The 22,752-nt window shown below is 44.9% G+C and overlaps 1 protein-coding gene across 12 annotated transcripts in view; it reads left to right on the top strand.

Moving 5' to 3' along the window:
- The window catches only part of MAPKAP1 (MAPK associated protein 1), a 237,831-nt gene that overhangs the window by 194,560 nt on the left and 20,519 nt on the right, over window positions 1–22,752 (top strand). For all 12 annotated transcript variants that reach the window (XM_040225126.1, XM_040225134.1, XM_040225128.1 and 9 more), the window contains one exon: window positions 13,792–13,929. In XM_040225126.1, the coding sequence (XP_040081060.1) occupies window positions 13,792–13,929 (138 nt within the window). The remainder of the gene's footprint in view (window positions 1–13,791; window positions 13,930–22,752) is intronic.

Here is a 22,752-nt window from a genome sequence, read left to right as displayed (position 1 = left end):
TACAAAAGGCTTATTTAATGTTGATTGTTAAAACATAAAGTTCTTCAGTATTTTTCTTCCTAAAGGTGCTTTTTCTGGTATCTCTCATAGAAGTAAAAATAATGAGGCTGCTCAAAAACAAGCCAGAAAGGGGGTGAAAGTACACGCTGTACCGGTTCCATCTATATAATAATGTTCAAAAATACACAAGGATACTCTGTAGACGTAATGACAGTGGTTATCCAGGACTGGAGAGACTGCAGTGACTGGAGAGGGAGCATCTGGGGTGCTGGGAAAGTTCTGTTTCTTGGTCCGGGTGCCAATTACATGATTTCTGTAGACTTGGTGGGAAAGTCAGGTTTTATATAGCCTTAGGATTTATGCACTTTCTGTTTGTATATCCTCAGTTAAAAGTTTGCGAAGATAAAAGTGCTACTCATACATTGTTCGTGCTTGCCTGCAGTTCTTTCCCAGTAACAGAAGGTCGCTTTTTCTGAGTGGTTCTAACTTTAAGAAGCCCAGTAACTAGCCTGACTGCAGTCGAGATAGAGGGCCAGGGTACAAGGCAGGGATTCTCCCAGGCGAGCATAATCAGCAAACCCATGCCTGCTCTTTCCCCAGGTGGAAAGCAGTGCCTTGGAAAGATAACCAATAGTGTGGACTTCTTTCCCAAAATTTTTTCTGAAGGGTAAAAGCCAAAGTTGAATTCATCAGATTCTGATCTGTATATTCATTCAAAGGGAAAAGTTCACAAAAGGATCTGTGCCCAGACACCCAAGTCTGCAGGGAACAGTGGGTTTGAATCCCAGCTTTACTGCTCACCTGCAGCCTAAGCTTAGACAAGTTCCTTCCTCTTTCAGTCTTCATGTTTGTCATTTATGAAGTGGGAATTGTAATGTTTACCTTTCAAGACTATGTGTGAAAGTGGCCTACAGGAGTTTATCTTAGTGTTATCCTTGTCTTTAATGTTTATTTTATTTGTTCCTTTCTCTCCTGGTCCACCATCTTGAAAGTATTTAACCAGATCACTCAGATTAGGTAGTGGCTCTACTGGCAAGGGGCCTCCCTGTGGCTCAGCTGGTAAAGAATCTGCTCGCAATGCGGGAGACCTGGGTTCGATCCCTGGGTTGGGAAGATGCCCTGGAGAAGGGAAAAGCTACCCACTCTAGTAATCTGGCCTGGAGAATTCCATGGACTGTACCGTCCATGGGGTCACAAAGAGCTGGACACGAGGGATTGACTTTCATTTTCACTTTCTGTTGGCAAGGTCATGGTGTGGACTTGTCAAGTAGGTGTGTGGCTGATGCTGGTAACCCAAGTATCTCTCTAGAGCATTGGTTCTCAGAAGGAGGATGACTGGGAAGCTGGTTGCGGTCAGCTCTGGATGTTTCCAGTGACACCCGTAGCACCCTCTGGTGGAGAGTCACAACTGAGGCACTTCTAAAATAGGTATCAGCATTTGTTTCCATTATGAATCTAAATTTAGTCTTTAGCATTGTAAACAAAAGCTTCATTAATCTTAAGTACAGTGATTTTGTGACAGTCGGATAGCCATGCCAATGAGTACTGTATCATGCAGTGAATAAGTCCACTTCCTGTTCCCATGCACATGAATTCAGATACACACTTCCTCCTTGGAAAGCAAATGGTAACACCCTCTCATTCTCACATCAACAACAAAAGGCTGCACACATCAGTCCGGAAATTCTTCCTTTCTGAAACAGAATCAACTGCGAAGTTCAGGGCAGCACACACTCTTTATGAGCAGTCAAGTGAGCAGCTGGATTCTGAGATCAGTAAATAATTTATTTTATTTCAACTGACTAGCCAGGTGCTTCAGATCTTTCCTGACACTGATGGATGGTCTCCTCCGCTCGTCCATCCTGTGTCAGTCAGAGCAGAGATTTCACTTGCCCTCTGTGGCAAGTCCTAAGCGGTAAGTGTCTGTGTGCGGCAGTCACCCCCAGTGCTGCCGATCCCGGAGAAGACCAGCCGTGCGCTCTGAGTGAGTGGTACCTGAGAACATGTTGCCGCGGCTCGGCATCCCCGGGCTCCACAGTGCCGTCACAGCGGCCTGCCTCCCGATCGAGGAGCAGGGACCGATGCTCCAGTTTTACCATCTGCCACTTGTTTCTGCAGAAGTCAGGGGATAAGAGACTCAGATTTTGATCTGCAAGACCCCAGATTCAAACGACTTTCCACCAGACTTTTATGTGAATGAAAAACTTTATTGGAGGCCATTCATGAAATGTGGGGCAACAATCTAATCTTTTTAAATAATATTAACAAGAAAAATTATAATTTTTAAAGTGAAGTGAAAGTCACTCAGTCACACCTGACTCTTTGCGACCCCATGGACTATACCGCCCATGGAATTCTCCAGGCCAGAATACTGGATTGGGTAGCCTTTCCCTTCTCCAGGGGAATCTTCCCAACCCAGGGATCGAACCCAGGTCTCCTACATTGCAGGGAGATTCTTTACCAGCTGAGCCACAAGGGAAGCTCTATAATTTTTAAAAGCAGATATCATTTATCAAATGGTTGCTATATGCCAGGCGCTCTGCTGGCCATAATTGCATGCATTGTCTCCTGTGATCATGGGACTTTATTAGATAGTACTGATATTATCTCTGTTTTTTTATGTGAGAAAAGTGGGGTGTAGGGGAAATCTAGTAAGTAGTGAAGCTGAGATCAGAACCCAAGACTGTCTGAGGCTGAGGCCTCTGGCTAACCACAGGATCATTCCTTGAAAGCAGATCCTCCTTGCACCAATACTCTATTCCTATAACAACGTATGGTATACAATGAACTTTCACCCCTTTACCCTGTTTAACTGACCCAACACATTGACAATGCTATTCCCATTTCATGACAGAAAACTGACATTTGGAGGAGTTAGCGAAATCCTGTGATGTATATAAAGCACTTAGTGCTTACTGGCACTTAGCTGTTACTTAACAAGTACTGTCTTGCCCTCCCCCTCAGTCATCACATACACAGTAGGATATCCATCCCAGGGGCAGAACTGGGACTGAAACTCAATCCCATACACTCAGTCCAGTCCATCACATGACAGACGCCTCGGTCATTAATAGTGTCCCTTCACCAAGGAAGTGACTACTTGTAGTTGGCCCATTCCAAACATTCTGTGCATCCTTCACCCTTCTCCCTCCCCTAGCACCTGGAGGGCAGTGTTAGGGTAGCGTGTGTGCTGCTAGTCCCTCCTCCATTCGCACTGTTGACCAATCACGGCACCTCTTCCCTCTGGGCACAGACCTGACCCCAGAATCCTTTCCAACACTGCCCAGAAGCAGCGCCCACCAATCAGTTGGTGTTGGTTCTTAGGCTGAAATCTGTTTGCCATCCTTGCTCTACCAGCCCAGAAAACTCACCAGACAAACCCATCATGCCTGACTGTTCCTATATTTCCCAAAACCTTTTGGACTTTTTTCATCTTGTCTGCTCCCCTTCTGTGGTGAGCCTCAAAGCACAGGTGCCCTTTAAGTGTAGACCTTGCTTGAACTTATACCAAGTTGAGATTTTTTTCCCATTAACTTGACCTCTTATGTGCTTGACCACAGGATCAGGCACTAAGACATGCTGCTGCTGCTAAGTCGCTTCAGTCGTGTCCGACTCTGTGCGACACCATAGACGGAAGCCCACCAGACTCCCCTGTCCCTGGGATTCTCCAGGCAAGAATACTGTAGTGGGTTGCCATTTCCTTCTCCAGTGCAGGAAAGTGAAAAGTGAAAGTGAAGTCGCTCAGTTGTGCCCAACTTGTAGCGACCCCATGGACTGCAGCCCACCAGGCTCCTCCATCCATGGGATTTTCCAGGCAAGAATACTGGAGTGGGTTGCTAAGACATGGTTGCTACCCAAACATCCCAAGGTTGGGTAGCAGGTTGAAGTAAGTTTAGGGAAATTGACTCTATAAGCGTCAAAAGGTAGACTTCCTTGATGGTCCAATGGTTAAGACTCTGAGCCTCCACTGCAGAGGGCAGAGGTTCCATCCCTGGTTGGGGAACTAAGATCGTGTTTGCCACATGGTGTGGTCAAAAAGTTAAAAAAAGAAAAGGATCAGATGGCGAATGCCAGCCATGATCTAAGAAGCCCATGGTATAGTATCAATAAGTTCTTGTTAGCTGGTCTACAGAAACTGAATTAATTATGACACACCAGCCAAGGGGCTGCCAATAAACCCATGTAAGAATCAAGACAGGGAAGGCCTTTCATTTACATGGTACCCTAAAGCAGCAGTTCCTACCATGACCGTGTATCAGAATCACCAACTCCTGGCCTCGTCCCAGATCTTTTGGCTCAGAATCTCCTCTTAATTGTGTGGTTTGGGAAATGCAGTCTCACAGTATTCAAAGGACTTTCTTGCCCTTTATCTCTTTGTCCAAGGCTTGTTTTTACTGATTGGGCAGGTCAGCCTGGTTTTCCCAGCACAGGGTCTCAGGCTGAGAAGTGTTATGATAGTCATGCCGCTTGTGCTAACTTGAGCCCTTCACCTTCTCAATTGTCAGTATTGACCATCTCCATATCACTAAAAGAATATAGTACTGAACATACAATATACCATGAATTCCATCCATGAGATTATTGTGTAAGATTATAAAATAACCTCTACCAAAAGTTTCCATGGTTACGTCCATTCTCTCTTCATAAAACAGTCCATAGGCATAATCATAACACTTGTGATCACAGTAGTTTGTTAACAGAAGTATCAAGTGCAGTAGCACATACCTTAGAGAAGCAAAGAGGACTTCGTCTTAAACCACCTCCAATCAGGTTTGTAATGGCTGCCCGGAGTATCGCGCTGAGGTAGCATCTCAAGCTGCATCTGAGAGCAACGTCAACTCGGTGATTGATTAAAAATGTCTGCCCTGGGCCAGAGCATGACGAGAGGCAGCATGTTTGCTATCTGTTGCCGTTATTTAATCCATTGGTCAGTACCGACAAGCCAGCCCTCAAGAGAAGACCTTATCACAGTGCTACTTTTAATACATAGCATGCAAACTTAAGAAACACATTATAACACAGGACTGCCTGAGTGAAATCTGTATCTGTGGCCTGGGCTTATTACTCCTCAGGCTCACTCTCACACTAAAAGTAGTAACAGGGCATCCCTGTTACTTTCCACTGGAGTACCTATGGAGTATAGTTCAAGTAATGACACAGTCCTGAAATGTGTGGTCTTAAAAACGGCCTGGTCTTCCTTCCATGTTTCCATCTCAGATTGAATACTAAGGAGATAACCCTTCTCCGTGTAGAGACACTAAAAATGTTCATGGGGAGACATCCATTGTGCTTAGCTCCAAGATCCCTGGATCCACTGAGTCATTTGAGAATGCAAATTCTAACGCTCTAAGTACTTGTAACAATAAGCTAGTAACAAATTCTAGTATTAAATGATGATTCTCTTCCTACTGCGGCAACATCTTCTGAACCAAAAGTTGGAACAGAATTTAACAAATCCTAGTGAACCTGTGAAGTAGCAAGACAGACACTATCAAGACTTCCTCCAAAAAATGTCTTTACCACATTAGTGCTTAATGCAATGATCAAGTCAAGGGAAAATCTCCTGACGGAAAATGTCAGAAACTCGAGGGACTTTTTCTAACTGTATGCTTTCCTTTCCACTCCCAGATCTTCTCTTTTGAGAATCCCTACTGGGTAATCCAGGATTACTAATGACAATGTGCCAGGCTCCTCAGATGGCTAAGAAAGAACTAAGAACTGGAAAAAGTGGATAACCACTGGCATAATGAAAATTAATGGGAATCCGATAGGTGAAAGTTGACCAAGGTTCCAAATTCTTTGTACCACTTCCTCATCCTGGGCACTTGAGCTCCACCAGTGTACTGAGTATGGGGAAGATCTGTTTCCTCATTCTGCAGGTGATTAGTTATAAATTCTCTTAAGAAACAACATTACTGCTTCCTCACATTTGAGTTCACCTGAGGTATAGTTGCTAAGTCGCTTCAGTCGTGTCTGACTCTCTGCAGTTCTTTGGACTGTAGCCCACCAGGCTCCTCTATCCAAGGGATTCTCCAGGCAAGAATACTGGAGTGGGTTGCCATGCCTTCCTCCAGGGGATCTTCCCCACCCAGGGAATGAGCATTGGCAGGCAGGTTCTTTACCACTAACACCCCCTGGAAACCATGTATTTACCAGGAGAATATTTAGTTTGGGAACCTAACTTCCCCAGTATAAAATCTTTGCAACTGCCTTCTCTACAGCGAGAATTTCGCCCTCATCCAAGGATGGGTGTTACTGAGATTAAATAGTCCAAGGTCTTGTTTAGTAAGCGCCTTGTGCTGAGCACCATACTGAGTTCTGTACAGACATGGTCTCATTCATGGTCAGGCCACCTCTGAGTTTGCATTCCAAGGGTAATGGTCTAGTCAAGTATAGCAGACTTGTCCCCAAGTCTCTAACTGGTCATACATTGAAACTGGCCGCATTTAGCTCTGGATCCCAAGTGGTTTGGGGATGTTTATCCACTTAACAGAACCAGTGATCCACTTGATCTCAAGAATGTAAGGTTCTACTGATCTCATTTTGGATCCCTGATAAATTGTCGGAGACTGTGCATTTTGTACTGCAATGCATTTGACCATTATAAAAGTGCATAGTGAGATATACTGGGTCTTTTTAAGCCCCAGCTTATTCGTTTGGGTATATGAATTATGTTGTAGCTCTGTCATTAATGGGTGACATCAGACAAGGCATATCCCAGCCCTGAGCCTCAATTTCTTTGTATGGAGAATGAAAGTCCCGGACTGGGTGATCTGTCAGGTCTCATTAAACCCAAACAGCCTGTGTATCTGATCCTGTGTGTAAATTCAGAAAAGTTTCAAAGACTTCCCTGCCTGCTCTGTGGATGCTATCGATTGCTATATAGATTTAGCAAAATCCACTCTGGCAAGGAGTTGTTCAGTGGCCCTCCCAGGGGGCTTTTCCAGGCTTTCGCAGGCTATAGGTAACCGGAAGACAAGAGGATTGCAGAACTGTGTGAAAAGCGACTCTGGGATTTAACAGTGGTGGGGCTTTTGTAGTCTCAGACTCACGGTTGTAGGAAATTGATGAATGAACCACACCTCATGATGTCTGAGCAAATAAACAGTAACTCGGGAAATACACTGAGGTGTGGAATGTTAAATGCCCTAATTTTTGCCAAACTGGTGTTTCAGCTTCTTGGAAGGGCATTTTAAGCGTGCCCTGAGTAGGGCTGTGCCTTCTAAGAATCATGCATGCCCCTCTGGGACAGTAGGGAACAGCTGAGGGGTCAGAACACATGGACTCAGTCCCATAGTCCCGGGCTTCAGCCCCGACGTCGCTGCTTACTAACATGAGTCACCCTGGGCAAGTATGTCATTTCTCCTTTCCACGGTCATTTTTAGTAGTAATTCTGATACCAGTTGAGCCCTTATAATGTCCCAGGCACTCTGCTCTTTTCTATATGCTTAGGCCATTCTACCTTCATAATACCCTGGAAGTTGGTACTGTTTCCCCATTTTACAAGGGAGGAAGCTCAGGCTCACCAAGGGAGACTGCCACTTTGCCCAGGATAACATCAGCAGATCAAGATCTCCAGATTAATGACCTGGAGACCATGCAGGGCAGGGGTTCCCTAGCACCAGGGTTTCCACAACTTCAGGTGTGAAAATATTCTTCCTGATTTTGAATTGAACTCTTGGAGGTTGCCAGCAAGAAGTTTGCCCTCTTGGGGATAGGAGGCTATTGCCAGGATTCATGGGGTTGAGAGCACTGGTCTCCAAAATTGGACAGTCATTCTGGATTCTGGTGCTTCTCATACTGGGGTATAGAGTGGCTCCCCAAGAGAATCACCCCCGACCCTCACCCCAGACTAGAGCCTGCCAGGTCCCTTGTTCATATCCCTCCCGTGACTCTCCAAGCTCGCACTCAGTGTCCTGACCATCATCTCTTGATCTGTGTCACATCCCTTAGCCTAGTGCCTGACTCCAGATAACAGCAGTCATGAGAAGCAGTAGTAGCTGCCCCTGTGTATGTGAATTGCTCAGTCATGCCCAACTGCAAGGACTGTAGCCCACCAGGTTCCTCTGCCCATGGGATTCTCCAGGCAAGAATACTGGAGTGGGTAGCCATTCCCTTCTCCAGGGAGTCTTCCCGACCCAGGGATCAAACTGGTATCTTGTGCATTGCAAGCAGATTCTTTACCATCTGAGCCACTAGGGAAGGCCACTAGCTATGGATTAAGCACTATTGCTGACACTTTTACAAGTCTTATTTCATTCAATCCTTATAACAAGCCCATGAGGTGGATTCTATTATTGCCAGTTTTTAGCAAGTTTCCCAAAATCACAGCATTAGAAAATAGGGAAGCTGATCCCCAAAGTCAGGATCAGGAATGTCTGACTCCAGAGTTCCCTGTCCCTAACCTCTATGCCACTGCCTTGAAATACAAACTGGGCTGCTCCTGCCTTCCTGATAGAGATATGCTGAGCTTGTGGTAAGTTGCTACACATGAAATGACCCAGCACAAAGGTTGTCCAGGGTAGGGGCCCAGTCTGTGTTAGCAGAAGTAACGCATAGGGCTAATTTCCTCGTAGGGAAATCTTTCAGTTAGCTAAAACAGACATAGGTCTCCTGGCGATAACTCTAAGGCCTTGGACAAATAGTCTCCCCAGAGAGTTGTATATACCTTAGAGTTGCATTTTTGTTTATTTTGAGCTGTCTTGTTAAGGAAGGATTTATACGCTGGCGTTGATGTAGGACAGCAATCAGGCAGTGTTTTCTGCTTTGACAGTTGGTGTGATAGTTTGCTCCCAGTGAAGTTTGACTCACTGTATCTGGAAGCTGTCAGAAGTGGGAACATGAAAAGGTCATGACGGATGGCTTTGGATAAGTGGGTTGGGGAAGAGAGCTGGTAAAGGAGACAAATGGCCTCCCTTGTTTCCGAGGGAAGGGGCCAGCCCTAGCCGCTTCGGGCCAGCCTGCGTCCTGTCTTCCTCCTCACTGGCCAAGCCTGCTGGAGTTGAGCCTCCCAGGCACCGTCGGTCAGAGTGGCACCCGCGTTTGCAGCCCTATGGGTACCAGAGGACTGCTCGGGGGAGGTCGTCTCCAATTTAGGATCACTTCTCATCATTACCAGTTATAGAATTTAACATACTCCTTTCCTCTCATGTTTTAAAAATTGGGTGGCTCAGACGGTAAAGCGTCTGTCCGCAATGCAGGAGACCCGGGTTCGATCCCTGGGTTGGGAAGATCCCCTGGAGAAGGAAACAGGAGCCCACTCCAGTATTCTTGCCTGGAAAATCCCATGAACCGCGGAGCCTGGTAGGCTACCGTCCATGGGGTCGCAAAGAGTCGGACACGACTGAACGTCTTCACTTTCATTTTCTGAATTCTAAAGTAGAAACCAACCCCCACCAAAAAAGTCAACTTTTAAAATGATGTTTGTTTTTATTTTGGTGAAATTTCCACTGGCCAGAGTTGGCTTAACCAATGAAGCATATCCTTTTGACCCCTTTTCTGTAAATATTTTCCCTGTCCTTTTCACCTAGCCTTATAAGAATTTTTCCAAATCAGAGCTTTTTTTATACATATTTTTTCATGGTTGCATTGTATTCCGACATGGTTGTCTTAAGTAGTCCTCTATTGTTGGCCATTTAAGTTAGAGAAATGTAAACTTAATAGAAACCAGCTTTCCCTTCTTTTCTTGGGCATATATTTATCATTTGACTTGCCTGTTAATCATGCATAAACGACACTTCGAGGAGTGCCTCTGCCTTTCCTTCAGAAGAAAGTGAAATTGTTAGTCATTCAGTTATGTCCGACTGACTCTGTGTGACCCCGTGGACTGTAGCCCGCAAGGCTCCTCTGTCCATGAGGTTCTCCAGACAAGAATACTGGAGTGGGTTGGCATTTCCTGCTCCAGGGGATCTTCCCGACCCAGGAATTGAACCTGGGTCTCCTGCAGTGCAGGCAGATTCTTTACCAGCGGAGCCACCAAGGAAGCCCTTTTCTTCAGAGACGTGACCCAAAAACTTTCGCCAAGGAAATCAGAACCGTGCTCAGTGGTTGAACGGAAGAATATTGATAGAACTTCATGCTTCAGTTTGCCACATATGAACAAAATTAAAGGTGTGCATTTATTGGCTGCTGCTGCTAAGTCACTTCAGTCGTGTCCAACTCCGCGACCCCATAGACGGCAGCCCACCAGGCTCCCCCGTCCCTGGGATTCTCCAGGCAAGAACACTGGAGTGGGTTGCCATTGCCTTCTCCGATTTATTGGCACATTTGAATGTTATTTATTCCTTGGTGAAAAATGGAGAGAGAAGACTAAAGACTGGGTGAGGAGCAATGGGGTAAGTCCCACACACGGGACCCAGATGGCTCTGGGTATGAACACCACTTTCCCACTTAAACACTCCCCAGCCTTAGACCAGCACCTTCCCCTCTCCTAGCACGGGTTACAGCACCTCACACAGTTCTGGGGGAATAATGCTGGGGCTGAGAGGACATGCTCTGGAACCAGGTTACCTGGCTTTCTTCCCGTTCTGGCTCTGCCCCTTAGCAGCTGTGTGAACTTGGGCAAGTTACGTCTTCTCCCCATGGTTTCAAGTTCCTCATCTATAAAGTAGAGGGAAACACCTGCTCTCCTCTCCACCAGGCTGCCTTGTCCTTTCAGCTCCAGGCCGGGCCCAAGAGGTCTGTTTGCTTCAGGCTGAATTCCGCAGTGGAGGCTGGGTGTGCTCAGTAAAGTGGGCTCCGATGGTGCTGCCGCTTGTCCGGCAGGAGCGAGCAGGGTCCTGTGAGGCCGTGTGCCCCGCTTTAAGAAGCCAGACTCACACACATCTCAAGGAGAGGGAGATTATTTAATGTAGAAAAGGATTTTTCCCATCAGGAGAGATTCCCCTACAGGCTTCTTTAAATAGTGACTCCTCTAGGCAGGCAAGTGTTTTACAGATCATTAACTGCTTGACTGAAAGCCTGCAGGGCAGAGAAAGTTAAAACTAAAGTGTTGGGAGCCCCTGCCAATTACAGATCAATCCAAAATGAAGATAAAGTATCTCTGAAACTAGAAGTCACTGGGAAAATGTGATTTGATTCAGAAAAAATCTGATTTCCATGCAGCTGTTTTGAAATACACCGCTTGTTTCAGTGGTGTTCCACCTGCCTGCCTGTCTTGATCCTAATGCATTCAACTCCCACATCTTCATCCCCAAACCACAGACTTGGGGTTTCCCCTTGGTGAATGGTGACTGCACACTAACCCCAGGAAAGGGTGTGTTTGGGAAAGTGTTCTCGTGGTGGAACAGAGCTTAGGCTACTGATGCTAAGATACAGCCCATAATGGATGAACTCTACAGGAACAATTTGCAGATAAAAATAATAGAAGTTAAAGTGTACTTTACATGATAAAAGAAAGATGAAAGAGGACGAGAGTCTGTTACATCTGAGATGGTTACAAAAGTCCTGCTTTGTGAAGTAGGCTCTGTTGAAAAGATTGATGCAATGGGGAGTGACCTTGGCTTGGAGCAGGAGCTGGTGATGTATGTATGCGCATCCCTCTGCTAAATGGACCCAGATTTGTAGCACTAATATACATGGGAGCCCAGAACCAAACTCAGTACGGCAATAAATCAACAGCCACTTTGGGTGTCATTTCTGGTTTATATTCCACTATTGTTCTATCACTTTAATTCATGTCACTATCATCTTTTCATCTGGAACAGTTTTATATAATTTTCCAGTGGAGTTACCTGACAAATCCTATCAAATTAACAAGCTACATTAACAATATTGACTGACTACGGCTTCAGGAGTTGCAGGGCCGTAGAACAAAATTTTAAAGCTGTGTCTCTCTGATGATGATCGTCCCCCTCCCTTTCTGAGGAAGGAATGTGGGGCAGAGTTTATTCCACAGAAGAGAGATGCACATTTATTTTGCTCTGCTCATTTTGACTTTTATAAATGTCAAAATAAGAAGCAGAGGAAGGTAGGGAGGGGGGAGCCACTTAACAACCAACAATCGTGGTGTAAGTACTTTTCTTCTTTCAGGGAACTGTAGAAATGTCCAGATCTTTAACAATTAATGACCAAATTGGAGGGAAGAGTGTGACTGGGTAGTCATAATCTATTTTAAGTGAAATGTAATAAAATCAGTCTCCTGATACATTCTCACCCTCCTGAAATCATCTAGACCTGAACGTCCAGAGTCAATTGGGCTGATGACATTATGCCTAATTGAAATATGGCATTCCTGAAAGATGCCTAATGACAAATTCCGGCATTCGATTAATTAAAAAAATACCAATTGTTCATCTTTTCCTAAGACCACATGGTAATGATGGGAATTAAGCAACTGAACTGCAGGGTTTCCTTCAGATACGGCAGGTGATACTGTGCTGTAGTCTCTCCAGCCTCCTGCCTTTGTCTGGCTGCTATCTGGGATTTCTTTATTCATAAAATAAAATGGAGATGATTGGAGTGCATAGCCAACTCATCACTAGGATTTTGTATTTCTGTTCTTTTTTAATTTTAAATTTGGTCTGACTGGTCATTGTGGTCTCTTGGTTTTTGTTTTTTAATGTAGCTATTTTATCTGCCTTATCTTTTGGCCTACCAAGTTTTCTCACGTGATAGTTTAAAATTCCTGAGCGTGATCCATAGGATGAAATATGTTAACTCTGGTTGTCTTTTCTGTTACAGAATGTACATGCGGTGATTTTAACGGTTTCTTATATCTTCATTTTGCTTGTTCTCACTTTGACCCTGACCTTGAAACTGTGGCTTAAAAATTAATTACTTTTAAGATTCTTTCTGGGGCCCACTCTGGAAGGATATTGAAGGATTTCGTTTCACTTCATGAACAGATTCCTCAGTTTTCAGTAAAAGGGAAAAGAGAGCTTCTAGACTAGATGTTATGTGTCAGGCTGGGCACCGTCTGCTCGGAGATCCAGGAGAGCATTGCTGTGGTTTCCAAGGTGGTCCCAGGACACCCGCCTCCCTGACGCTGTCATGGTTCTCCCAACAGCTTTGCTCCCGGTCACTGCGCAATGTGTTATGTCTCTCAGGGCTCTGAAAATGAAAGCTGAAGTCCCCATAGTTAACATTCTGGTTCCCTGTTAGAAAGCCTTTGTTGGATAAAGGGCATACCCAGGGCTGTCTCCCTTAGTGGAGGAGCAGTGCCTCCACAGCCTGAAGCCTTGCGCTTGGAAGGTTTTACATGGACCACCTTGTGGTCCTCCTGTGACTTCCTTTAAATATGCTGTGGACAGTTACTTAGTGTCAGAGAGTTCTTCAGTGAGAGAGAAACTTCCTATGTTTGGTGTGGAAGATTTTTCCAGGTCAGAAGCTCTTCATTGGTAACCTGACTGCTTAGGCATAGGTGATTTGACAGCTCTGCCTGCCCAACCCAGATCTTCTACAACAGAACACAGCAGAGACCACTGATGAGAATTGTTTAGATGAACCTTACCTTACCGTTTATTTCACTAACGATGTGTAGGTAAGCTCTATATTATATCATTTCCAAGAAGGAAGGCTTCATCATACCTTCGTATATGGATTTTGGCTGCTGCCCCTCTCCCCACCCCGACCCCGGCTCACTCACCCAGGAGGCCAGACAGGTGGCTTCTCTGTGCCATTTGGAGTCTCCTTACATCTGTCTTAAGAAGCCCATGGCATTCCCCGAAGCCCTAGAGAGAGTTCATGCTCGTTCAGTTTAGGATTTACAAAACAGGTCAGGTGATTCCACTGAAATCACTTACACCTCATACTTCTCGTGGCTTCTCTTCTGTCCTTGCCTCGGCCTTACAGGTATCTCTGGAGACAAAGTGGAGATAGACCCTGTCACGAGTCAGAAAGCCAGCACCAAGTTCTGGATTAAGCAGAAGCCCATCTCGATCGATTCTGACCTGCTCTGTGCCTGTGACCTTGCAGAAGAAAAAAGCCCCAGTGAGTAGTGCCTTTTATTTATGTCTCCTTTCTCTCTTCCCCCCGCTTCCCCTCTGTGTGCTGGGTGCCAGGAGAATATATTGCCACCGTGTCCTTTTTTCCTTGGGTCTCTTTAATTCATTACCAGAAATTTCTTTTAATCAAATAGGATTGTGTTGTGGTACCAAGAGCCTGACACGGGCCCCTCTTCCGCTCAGTCTTGATGGCAGTGGAGGAGCTCACAGCGGCTCCTGACCTCAGTGCCCCCTCCACCGCCACCCCCAATGGGGACTCGGGGCTGGGGGCAGCTTCCTGCCAGGAATCTGCACTCCCCAGAGCCCTCATTTCACTTTGTGCTCCCTTCCTCTGCCTGTTTGGGGGGCTGGACCAGTCAGACCCAGACCTGCCTGCCTTCCTGGCCAGATCGAGGGGAGCTGGAGAATTTCCTGTGGCAGCTGAAGACTAGATTTAGATATCCATCATGCCAGAGGTGTCAACACCCTCCAGATTATTGGCAGCTGCATGACCTACCAGCTCGTAATTAAACCCCCTCCTGGTGCTGTGGAAGAGATCACTGCTGGGCTGGCATGCCTCTGGTTAAATTACCAAAGTTGATACAGTCCAAGTGTATATTGTAGCATATATATTTTTGCAGTTCAGTAATTGAGGATAGCCTTTAGATTAATCATTTTTAGGACTTCAGTCCCATGAAAAGACAGAAAGGACACAGATCACACTGATACTCCTCCATGGAAGAAAGGATTTGTTGTTTTGCCTGGGGAAGGCTATAAGATGCTGGTTCTCGCCTTCAGAGCCTGTTTAGAATATAGCCACCCAGCGTGCACCCCAGTAGCATAGCTTCCAACTCAGTAACTTGGAGCACCCAATTTGTGTTAGTCACCTTGATTCGGGTGTCTGCTAAATTGGGAACAAATAAAAGGAACAGTAAGAAATCTAAAGGCCAGCAAGTGTCTGTAATGTGGCTCCAGTGTTTGAGATGAAACCGACTAAACAGGGGCCTAAAGAACAAAACCTGGGCCTGGATCCCACCTGGCCTCGTTTACGCGGGGCTGTGTAATTGTTTTGTTGAATCCAGCCGTTCTACGTGGTCTCCTCCTTTCAGCTCCATAGCCTACAGCTGAGCAAGAAGGGGGAGCCTAGTGGTGCAGGGAAGGAGGAAAGCCGTGCTCACCCCCACCCCCTACCGTCCCACCATCCTGTCGTCCCAGTGAGGCCTCGGGGGCCTGCAGAGACAGCATGGCTGCCAGAAGGAGTGGTGAAAAACCGCCTGCTGCTCTGGGGCCCTTGCCCAAAGACCGCCAGATTCCCTCCTCCTTTAGACAAACATCTTTTTCCTAATCCCTCTCCCTCCAGCTAGTAAGCCAGTAAAGATGTCATCATTCTAGCATCTTTCTTCCCAAGAACTCAAGATGCTTTGAAAAGCAACATTTTATAAATGCGCCATGTCTCTGAGAAATGAGAGGCAGTCCACTTACATGTTACATAGGGGGATACACTGGAGTGGAAAGGTTAGGGAAAGAGCTAGAAACAGGATTCAGATTTCCCTTATATTCCTACCAAGATACTGTGCGAGCCGGGCTGGGTTTCAAGCATCAGAAGGTAATGGATGTCACACGCTCAGCCTCGTGGGGAATAAAGCAGAGACGGACAGCCACACCCTCCTGTGGCCTCTTGAGGCCACTCAGCCAAGAAGTACTTCTCACACATCTCTGAGGGTGAGGCCAAGTTCCAAAGTCTTAGGGATCAGTCTTAGGGATCCAGAGGAAACCTGGGCCCCACCATTTCAGTATTGACAGCCCAGCAGGAGAGTCTTTTGTCGTATGCTCAGACCTACTGGATGGTTCTGTGTAAAACCTGCACATGTAGGTCTTGTTAGAGGTTCCCCCTCTCACTCTAGAACTGTGACCCTTTGTGAGCAGAGAGGCACACTGCCTGCCCCAGTAAAACACTTCCTGAATCTTTGTCTCCATCACAGCACTTTCAAACCGTGTCCCTTAAAACTCTGGGTTCTCGGGGAACTGCCAGGGCCTATGTGTGTGTCTGTGTGTTTGTGTGTATATGTATGGGTGTGTGTGTGTAGGGCAGAGTTGGGCATGAGGCTTACCCTTCACCCAAAGGAAGAATCCAACCAGTTTGTGGATTCTGCACTTGAAAAAGTCAATTGATAAAAAGGATTTTGCTGTTAAAAAAAAAATATATATATATATATATATAATATATATGTGTATTTGAAAGTTGCAGGCTCACAAAATGAAATTCAGACATTGACTATTTCAGGCTTGTGGCCCATAATTTCCCGTCCTGAATTTGGACTGTAGTCTCTTTGAACTACCGGTACACAATCACACGTGGAATTTTGTGCTTCTGCTCTCCCCTCTGCCTGGAATACGCCTCCAACCTGACCCTTTCTCTCATTTATGGACACCTCCATTTCCTCACACCCGGCCCCCTCATTTGTCAAGATCCAGCTCCCAGGTCAAGACTTTTTCTGTAATTCTGCCCCCTGTAATTCTGCCCCCTGGAGTTTGCACACACCCCTGGTAAAGCACCTCACATACACTGTGTGTGTTTATTTGAGGTCTGACCCTCTCTCCTACCCCCATCTCCATGCTGAACTCACAGACCAGAGACTGGTTTCCGTAACCTTGTCCCCTAGCTCAGCACCTTCAGGGTTGTTCTCGGTGAGCGTTTACTGTCGTGAAATAGAACTTAATGAGGCCACAGTTTAGAAACCAAAGTTATTCAACGTCATTTATATTGTAAAGTGCCCAAACAAAGGTGTATTCAGTGAATCAGCTTGATGCTGTTACCGTTTTATGATTTCCAGTATCTCCATCAAATTAATTCATTGACTTAATCTAAAAAGTTCATCTTCAAAACCATCATCAGACCACAGAATTAATCTATGGGGCTGCTGCTGCTTTTTTTTTTTTTAAAGGATTAATGGTAACCCTTTTTTATCTTCTTTGTCTGTTGAACCTTAGAAAAAAGTTATTTTAACAGCACTAAAGAAATGAAAGTCACTATATTTCATAAGTTTAGCCTGTGATTTTTATCAGCATAGTGATGTATGTTTGTAGCTGAGTTTACATCAAAAATTATTCTTGGGGCCTTCTTGAATGAATTATGGCAAAGAGAGAGAGTCTAGAAGTAGATAAGGTTTTTTGATTTCTGCAATATATTTCCTTTTTCATGTTTTTATCTCTTATAACACAAGTGTCTTGCTGAAGACTGGAACGTGTGACCAACTGGAATAATTTAGTTGTGAAAACAGAGCAGACGTGTTATTAAACAGCCCTCTTCACAAAAAGGCAGTAAGTGTTTAGAGGATAATGAAGTTGTCCCCAGTCTTACTTGAGACATGTTTGTCAGAATTTTGAACAGAAAAGAAATGGTTTTTTTAAAACCTTCGAATATGGCCAGTTTGCAGTGTTTATTGAGAAAGCTGCTGTCAAACCATTAATTTGGTCGTCATAAAGAACACAACTCAAGTTTAATTGATGCCGAATCCAAAATGTATGTGAATAGCTGACTTGGCAAAGGGACTGAGCATTAAGAACGCCTGCAGTGAAACACGTAATTACATACACTGTGGCATCAGAAAGACCCAGGCTCTGAAGCCCTGCTCCATAAACAGCCATGCTATGACGCTCTCCTTCCCTAACTTCTCCCTCTTTGGCCGTGTTCTCACAGGGATGATTCATTGCTCTGTCCCTGTGAGTGTTTAAGACTTGGAACTTAATCACTAAATAGATACATGCCTTAAAAAAAAATTGTACATGTAAATATGGACTCTTAACAAAAATTAGTTGAGAGAAGCAGGGTGTCCACAGCCCTGAGAAATTAAAAATAAATTCTGCCGTTCTGGATTTTAAAAAATGCTGTTTGCCGCTATTATTATTCAAATCAGTGATGTCTAAGTCAGATTTTGCCACTCCTTAGAGTATCTTTTGCTGTTTTGAAGGATGTCACTGACCTCTCAAAGATGAATTAATGTGAATTCATTTTAACTGAACAAACATTTGTATACACCATATAGAAGAATGTTTCCAACAGAAAAAAAACCACAGTTGAATTGTCTCAGAAATAATTCTCCATCCTTATAAGGTCTAGACATAGGCTTTAAATGTGGTGGGCGCTCTTTTTAAGTCCTGGTTTCAAATTCCAACAGTGAAACAAAAGCAAGGACCCTTTCTGTGAAATTAGCACCCATCAGGGACTCTGAAGCTGTATTTAAATAAAGTACCAGACTCAAGGATGCCACGTCTGGTTTTATCATAAGAAGGTTGTGCAGGTTTAGAGTCTTTAAAGGAAGCAGCCTATCATTAAGAAATCAGATTTAAACTTTAATAAAGTAGCTGTCGTCTTTATAGCTGAAAAGAGCTCTGTATCTCAATTAAGTATAGATGATATAAAATCTTAAGGAAGCAACATAATAGAAGTAACCTGATTACGTTCTCTTGCAATAGTATAATTTAAAGGAAATCAGATTCCGTGGATGCTGGTTGTGTTGGGGGGTGGCGGGGGGATTGTTTGTTTGGTTTTTTTTCGGGGGGCGGGGGCGGTGGTTCAAAACACTGTTTGGATCCAGGGCAGGAACTCTTTGAGATTGTGAGTTAACCAAACTGCAGGAGACTGTTAAGCCCTGGTGAATAGAACCTGCTGGATATTTGAGCTGAGATTCAGTTAAGGTTTTGAGTTAAATTTGCTGGGTTTCTTGGTGACCTCCCACTTAAATGAATCTTTCTTTTCATAAGTACTTGACAAGATCTGTAAAGTAGTGTATTTAATTTACTAATTAAATTAAAGCTACTGAATAATGGTTTGTCCACATTGATTGAGCTTAAATAGGAAAGATGAGCATTGTTGTGATCTTCAGCAACATTCATGGCCAAGCCAGTTAGACACAAAGGCCTCTTGTGTTTTATAGGTCAGGAGTACATAGGTAAGCCCTGGCCATAATTGAATTGCCTGCACTGCACCCTGCCGTTGCAGATTTCCTCTACCTCCCCGTTCCATTGTTGCACTGGGGCTTAAGAGAATGTTAACGCCGTAATAGGCACAGGGCCTTCCCCATTATATGTCTTGCTATCGAGCGGTTCTGCATGACTAGTTAAAGGAGATGGCAAGAAGATTAATGAAAGCCGGGCTAATACAGAAGGGGGTACTTTTGCAAGACTTCTACCGAGGAGATATTAGAGCTGAACCAGAGCTTGGCTTTTTCTTTATCCTGTGACCTTTGAACCTGCCTGACTGTTGAGAGCTGCCAGGGAAGTCGACATTTTGATTGATGTTGGTACACGAGTCAGTCTTTCCCACTGAATTCCACATCTGCACAAAAATAGCTTTTCCAGCAGAATTCATACTGGCTCGAAGTGATAGCCCAATTGATGGCTGAACTGCTGTTATGTAGTCTTCATTTAAACCTAAAAGTATCTGATGGTTTAATTCACTATCCAGTTTTCATAGATTATAAGCCTTCACTTATATGTTCTTAATGGGTTTATCAACCCATGGTGAAAGAGCAGTATTAAGGAGTGTTCAAAGATTTGCAAACAGAGCTCCAAGGAGGCTTTATGGGGGAGTAAAAGCAGTCATCAAACAAACCCTTCACCATCCTTAAAAAAGAAAAATCAGTCTGAGGGCCCAGGCAGACTGACCTTCAGGTTTTTGTAAATAAAGCAAAGTGTCTCTTTCTGGAAAGCTTTCCATGGGGGAGTCTGAAACCCTGCCTCCGCACTCCACCTGAGCCCCAGCTTAGAGCTGCTCTTGATCCAACCAGATGCTAGTTTCCCTGAACTTGACCTTGGGACACTAGCATTCTCTCCGAAAGGGATTATTATGGTCTGCTTGTAAGACAGGACGGTGCAGATAGGAACCTCTTCATTTGTTCTCACTAATTTTGTTACTTTGTGAAGCTGCACGCCTCGTGTGTGTGTGTGTGTGTGTGTGTGTGCGCGCGTGCGTGTTTCTGCACACACGCGCATCTGTGTGTACAGCCCCCACCCTTTCTCCCAACAAAGGCAAGTGAGGAGACTGGCAAAAGGACTCTGGTTTTGTTACTAAAATCAACTTGGACACATTGCAGCTCATACATTGAATCCTCTGACCACCTGATTTCTTGTCTCCCTACTTGACAGGAGTAACTCTTAACAGACACACACACACACACACACACACACACGTTGATGTGACAAGTATCTCAGCTCCTAAAAGAGGTGGGACCCAGGAGTTGTGTCATATTCTTTAGAGGCCCATGAGATTGTGGGAGGGACATGAGGGTGAGCATTCAGCTACCGCTGGGTGAAAGAGCTACACGCCGAGGTGTGTGGGTGAGTGGGTGGCCCTGACCGTGCAGGTGGAGTTCTTGCCCCAGTAAGTAAGGCACTTGCGTTCATTGCCACATCCTTAGACTCTGTTGATTCCTAGGAGGTCCAGGATACTTCAGACATCAGGTGGGCAAGCTATGTTGCATTTTTACTCTCTGACAAGGACTTATTTCCTAAGTTCCAGATAAAAATACGGTAAGTACTGCTCAATTACAAAACACAGCCGACTCGAACATATTAAATGCCCCAGTTATTGAATCGCCTTTTCATAAGAGTACTCTGGAGCACAATCAGGAGCAGGCAGTGCCTCGTCCTTTTAACAGATATGTTTCCTAGCCCTATTAAAAGGGGTCTTCATCTATCCTGTCAAAGGGAGTCTGCTGGGGTTTTTTAGTTTAATTACACTATCCAATTAAAACTCCTTGCTGCATTTGGATGCGCCTCTCCTTGGGCCTGAGTGGATATGACATTTACAAGGCTCGCCTTTCAAGCAGACAATAGTGTGATTGATGAGGTGCACGTTCAGTGAAGGAGGCGAGTGCCTGTGGAAGTGCTGCTTAGTGCATTTTGATTTATTTATCATCTTCTTCCAAAACAAGGGAGCTGCCGGGGAGATGGGTTTTAGGCAACTGGGGGGGACCACCTCAGTCTTTCCAAGTGTGTGGTAAGGAAAGGCCTGGAGTATGCCGTAGGATAAAGGTGGAAAAACCCTGTTAAGCGTGGGCCCAGCTTGCATCATCGAATGCCAGGCTGCACTCTTAGGTTCTCTGACCCAGTTTGGTTTCCAGGACCCTCCAGCTGTGATCTACTGTTAAGTGGGCCATCACTGTGTTTTAGGGAACAGTTGCTGGGGCTGGATAACATTGGCCAGATCCCTGAGAACGCAGCCTGTGGGAGCCAACCCAGTGTGTGTCCTGTTGACTGGCCCAGTCATCATTAACTGGAACCGGACATTTGTACTGGGCTTGCCAGTTTCTGTTTCCCAGCTCCATCCTCCAGCAGCCCAGCAGCTTCTTTCCAGGAGTTAGCAGTCAGTGGCTCTTGCTCTAACTCTGCCTGGCCACACTGAACATTTAAAAGTTGCTTCTTGAATTTGGAATCGGCCAAGAGCAGGTGAGGCTCTTCAGCAAAGACATACGGAGCCACAGTGGAGAACTTCTCAAAAGCTGTAATGACAGGGCAAACCCAGCACCTTGTTCTTAACCTGCTCTTCTGAATACCCTCAGCATACGGTAATCAAGACTAGTGTGCTTATCTCTGTGGTTCCTGGAAAAGAGGTATTTAGTACAGTGTGGGGCCTCTGGAAGGGTCAGCACTCCTGAATTTAGGAGGCAGGTGATTCTGCTCTGAGCCCTAGACAGATGATAAGAACAGTAAACCTCTCATATCCATTATCAGGTACTACAGTTGCTCATGGGGAGCTGCTGGGGGCATGTCTGCTAAGTTTGTAACATACAAGAATGTTTGTGTTTGTGAAGAAAATTGACTGGTACTGAGACACTCAGTGGGGTTTCTTATACTCTCCGTAAACTTTCTTCATCTTTCCCTAGGACTTACTAATAAACAAGAATTTCCTTGTGTTGATTGGAATATTGGTATCAGAGTAAAAGACATTTGGGGATATCACCTTTTTTTTTCTCCTGGGAGAAGCCTCCTTTTTGCTATTAAATTTTCACTTAATTGTTGAGTTGGGCCTTATAGACCTATAATTTTTTTTAAAAGAGTTATATAAGTATAATGGAAAGTTTGCATGTATTTACATTCTCCTTGATTTTAGTTATCATTTCCTCGAGTTTTTTTTTTTTTTTTTTTTCCCTTGATTGTAACATCAGAAGAGATCCTAACTGAGAAGAAGGTAAGGGCAAAGATTGTTTCCTCCTGAAGAAATCTGTGTGAAAGATTTCTCAGCTGGATAAATGATTGGAAAAATCTGTTTCCCTTGCCTCCTGCCAAGCTCCAAACTGTGCTTTCATAATAAATAAATGGAGTGCTTAGAGTTTCAGTTATTCCTGTAGATGTGGAAAAAGTAAGCCATTCTTTCATTAAAATCAACATATGTATTGCTTACAAGACTCCCATAGGCAACTTCCAGGACAGGGTAACTGTAACCAGATTAGCTCTTCTATCATAAATGACCAGGAAACTGCACAGAATGTAAGAAACTGTTCTCAGACTTTGGAAAACAAGCAGTACAGGACTGTGAACCCCGGGAGAAGGGAAACACATGAGGTGAGACCTGCGATCACTTCAGCTTTCTTCCAGGCTTTTCCAAGGAGAATAGAGCAGTCTCACTGAGCTAGGAGACACAGATCAGAGTTAGGAGAACTAAAATTAGCAAAACTGAGTATGGAGATTGCCTGGAGTATCCCAGAGGAACCTGGCAGGCTACAGTCCATGGACTCGCAAGAGTCGGACACGACTTAGCTGCTAAACCACCACCACCACCAAGTATGAAGAGGAGGGAGCTATCCTGAGAGCTCTAGAAGCCCGTTAA

This window comes from Oryx dammah, unplaced genomic scaffold, assembly GCF_014754425.2.
Source record: "Oryx dammah isolate SB20612 unplaced genomic scaffold, SCBI_Odam_1.1 HiC_scaffold_25, whole genome shotgun sequence".
Taxonomy (NCBI): Eukaryota; Metazoa; Chordata; class Mammalia; order Artiodactyla; family Bovidae; genus Oryx; species Oryx dammah.
This window is presented reverse-complemented; position numbering and strand designations above follow the sequence as displayed.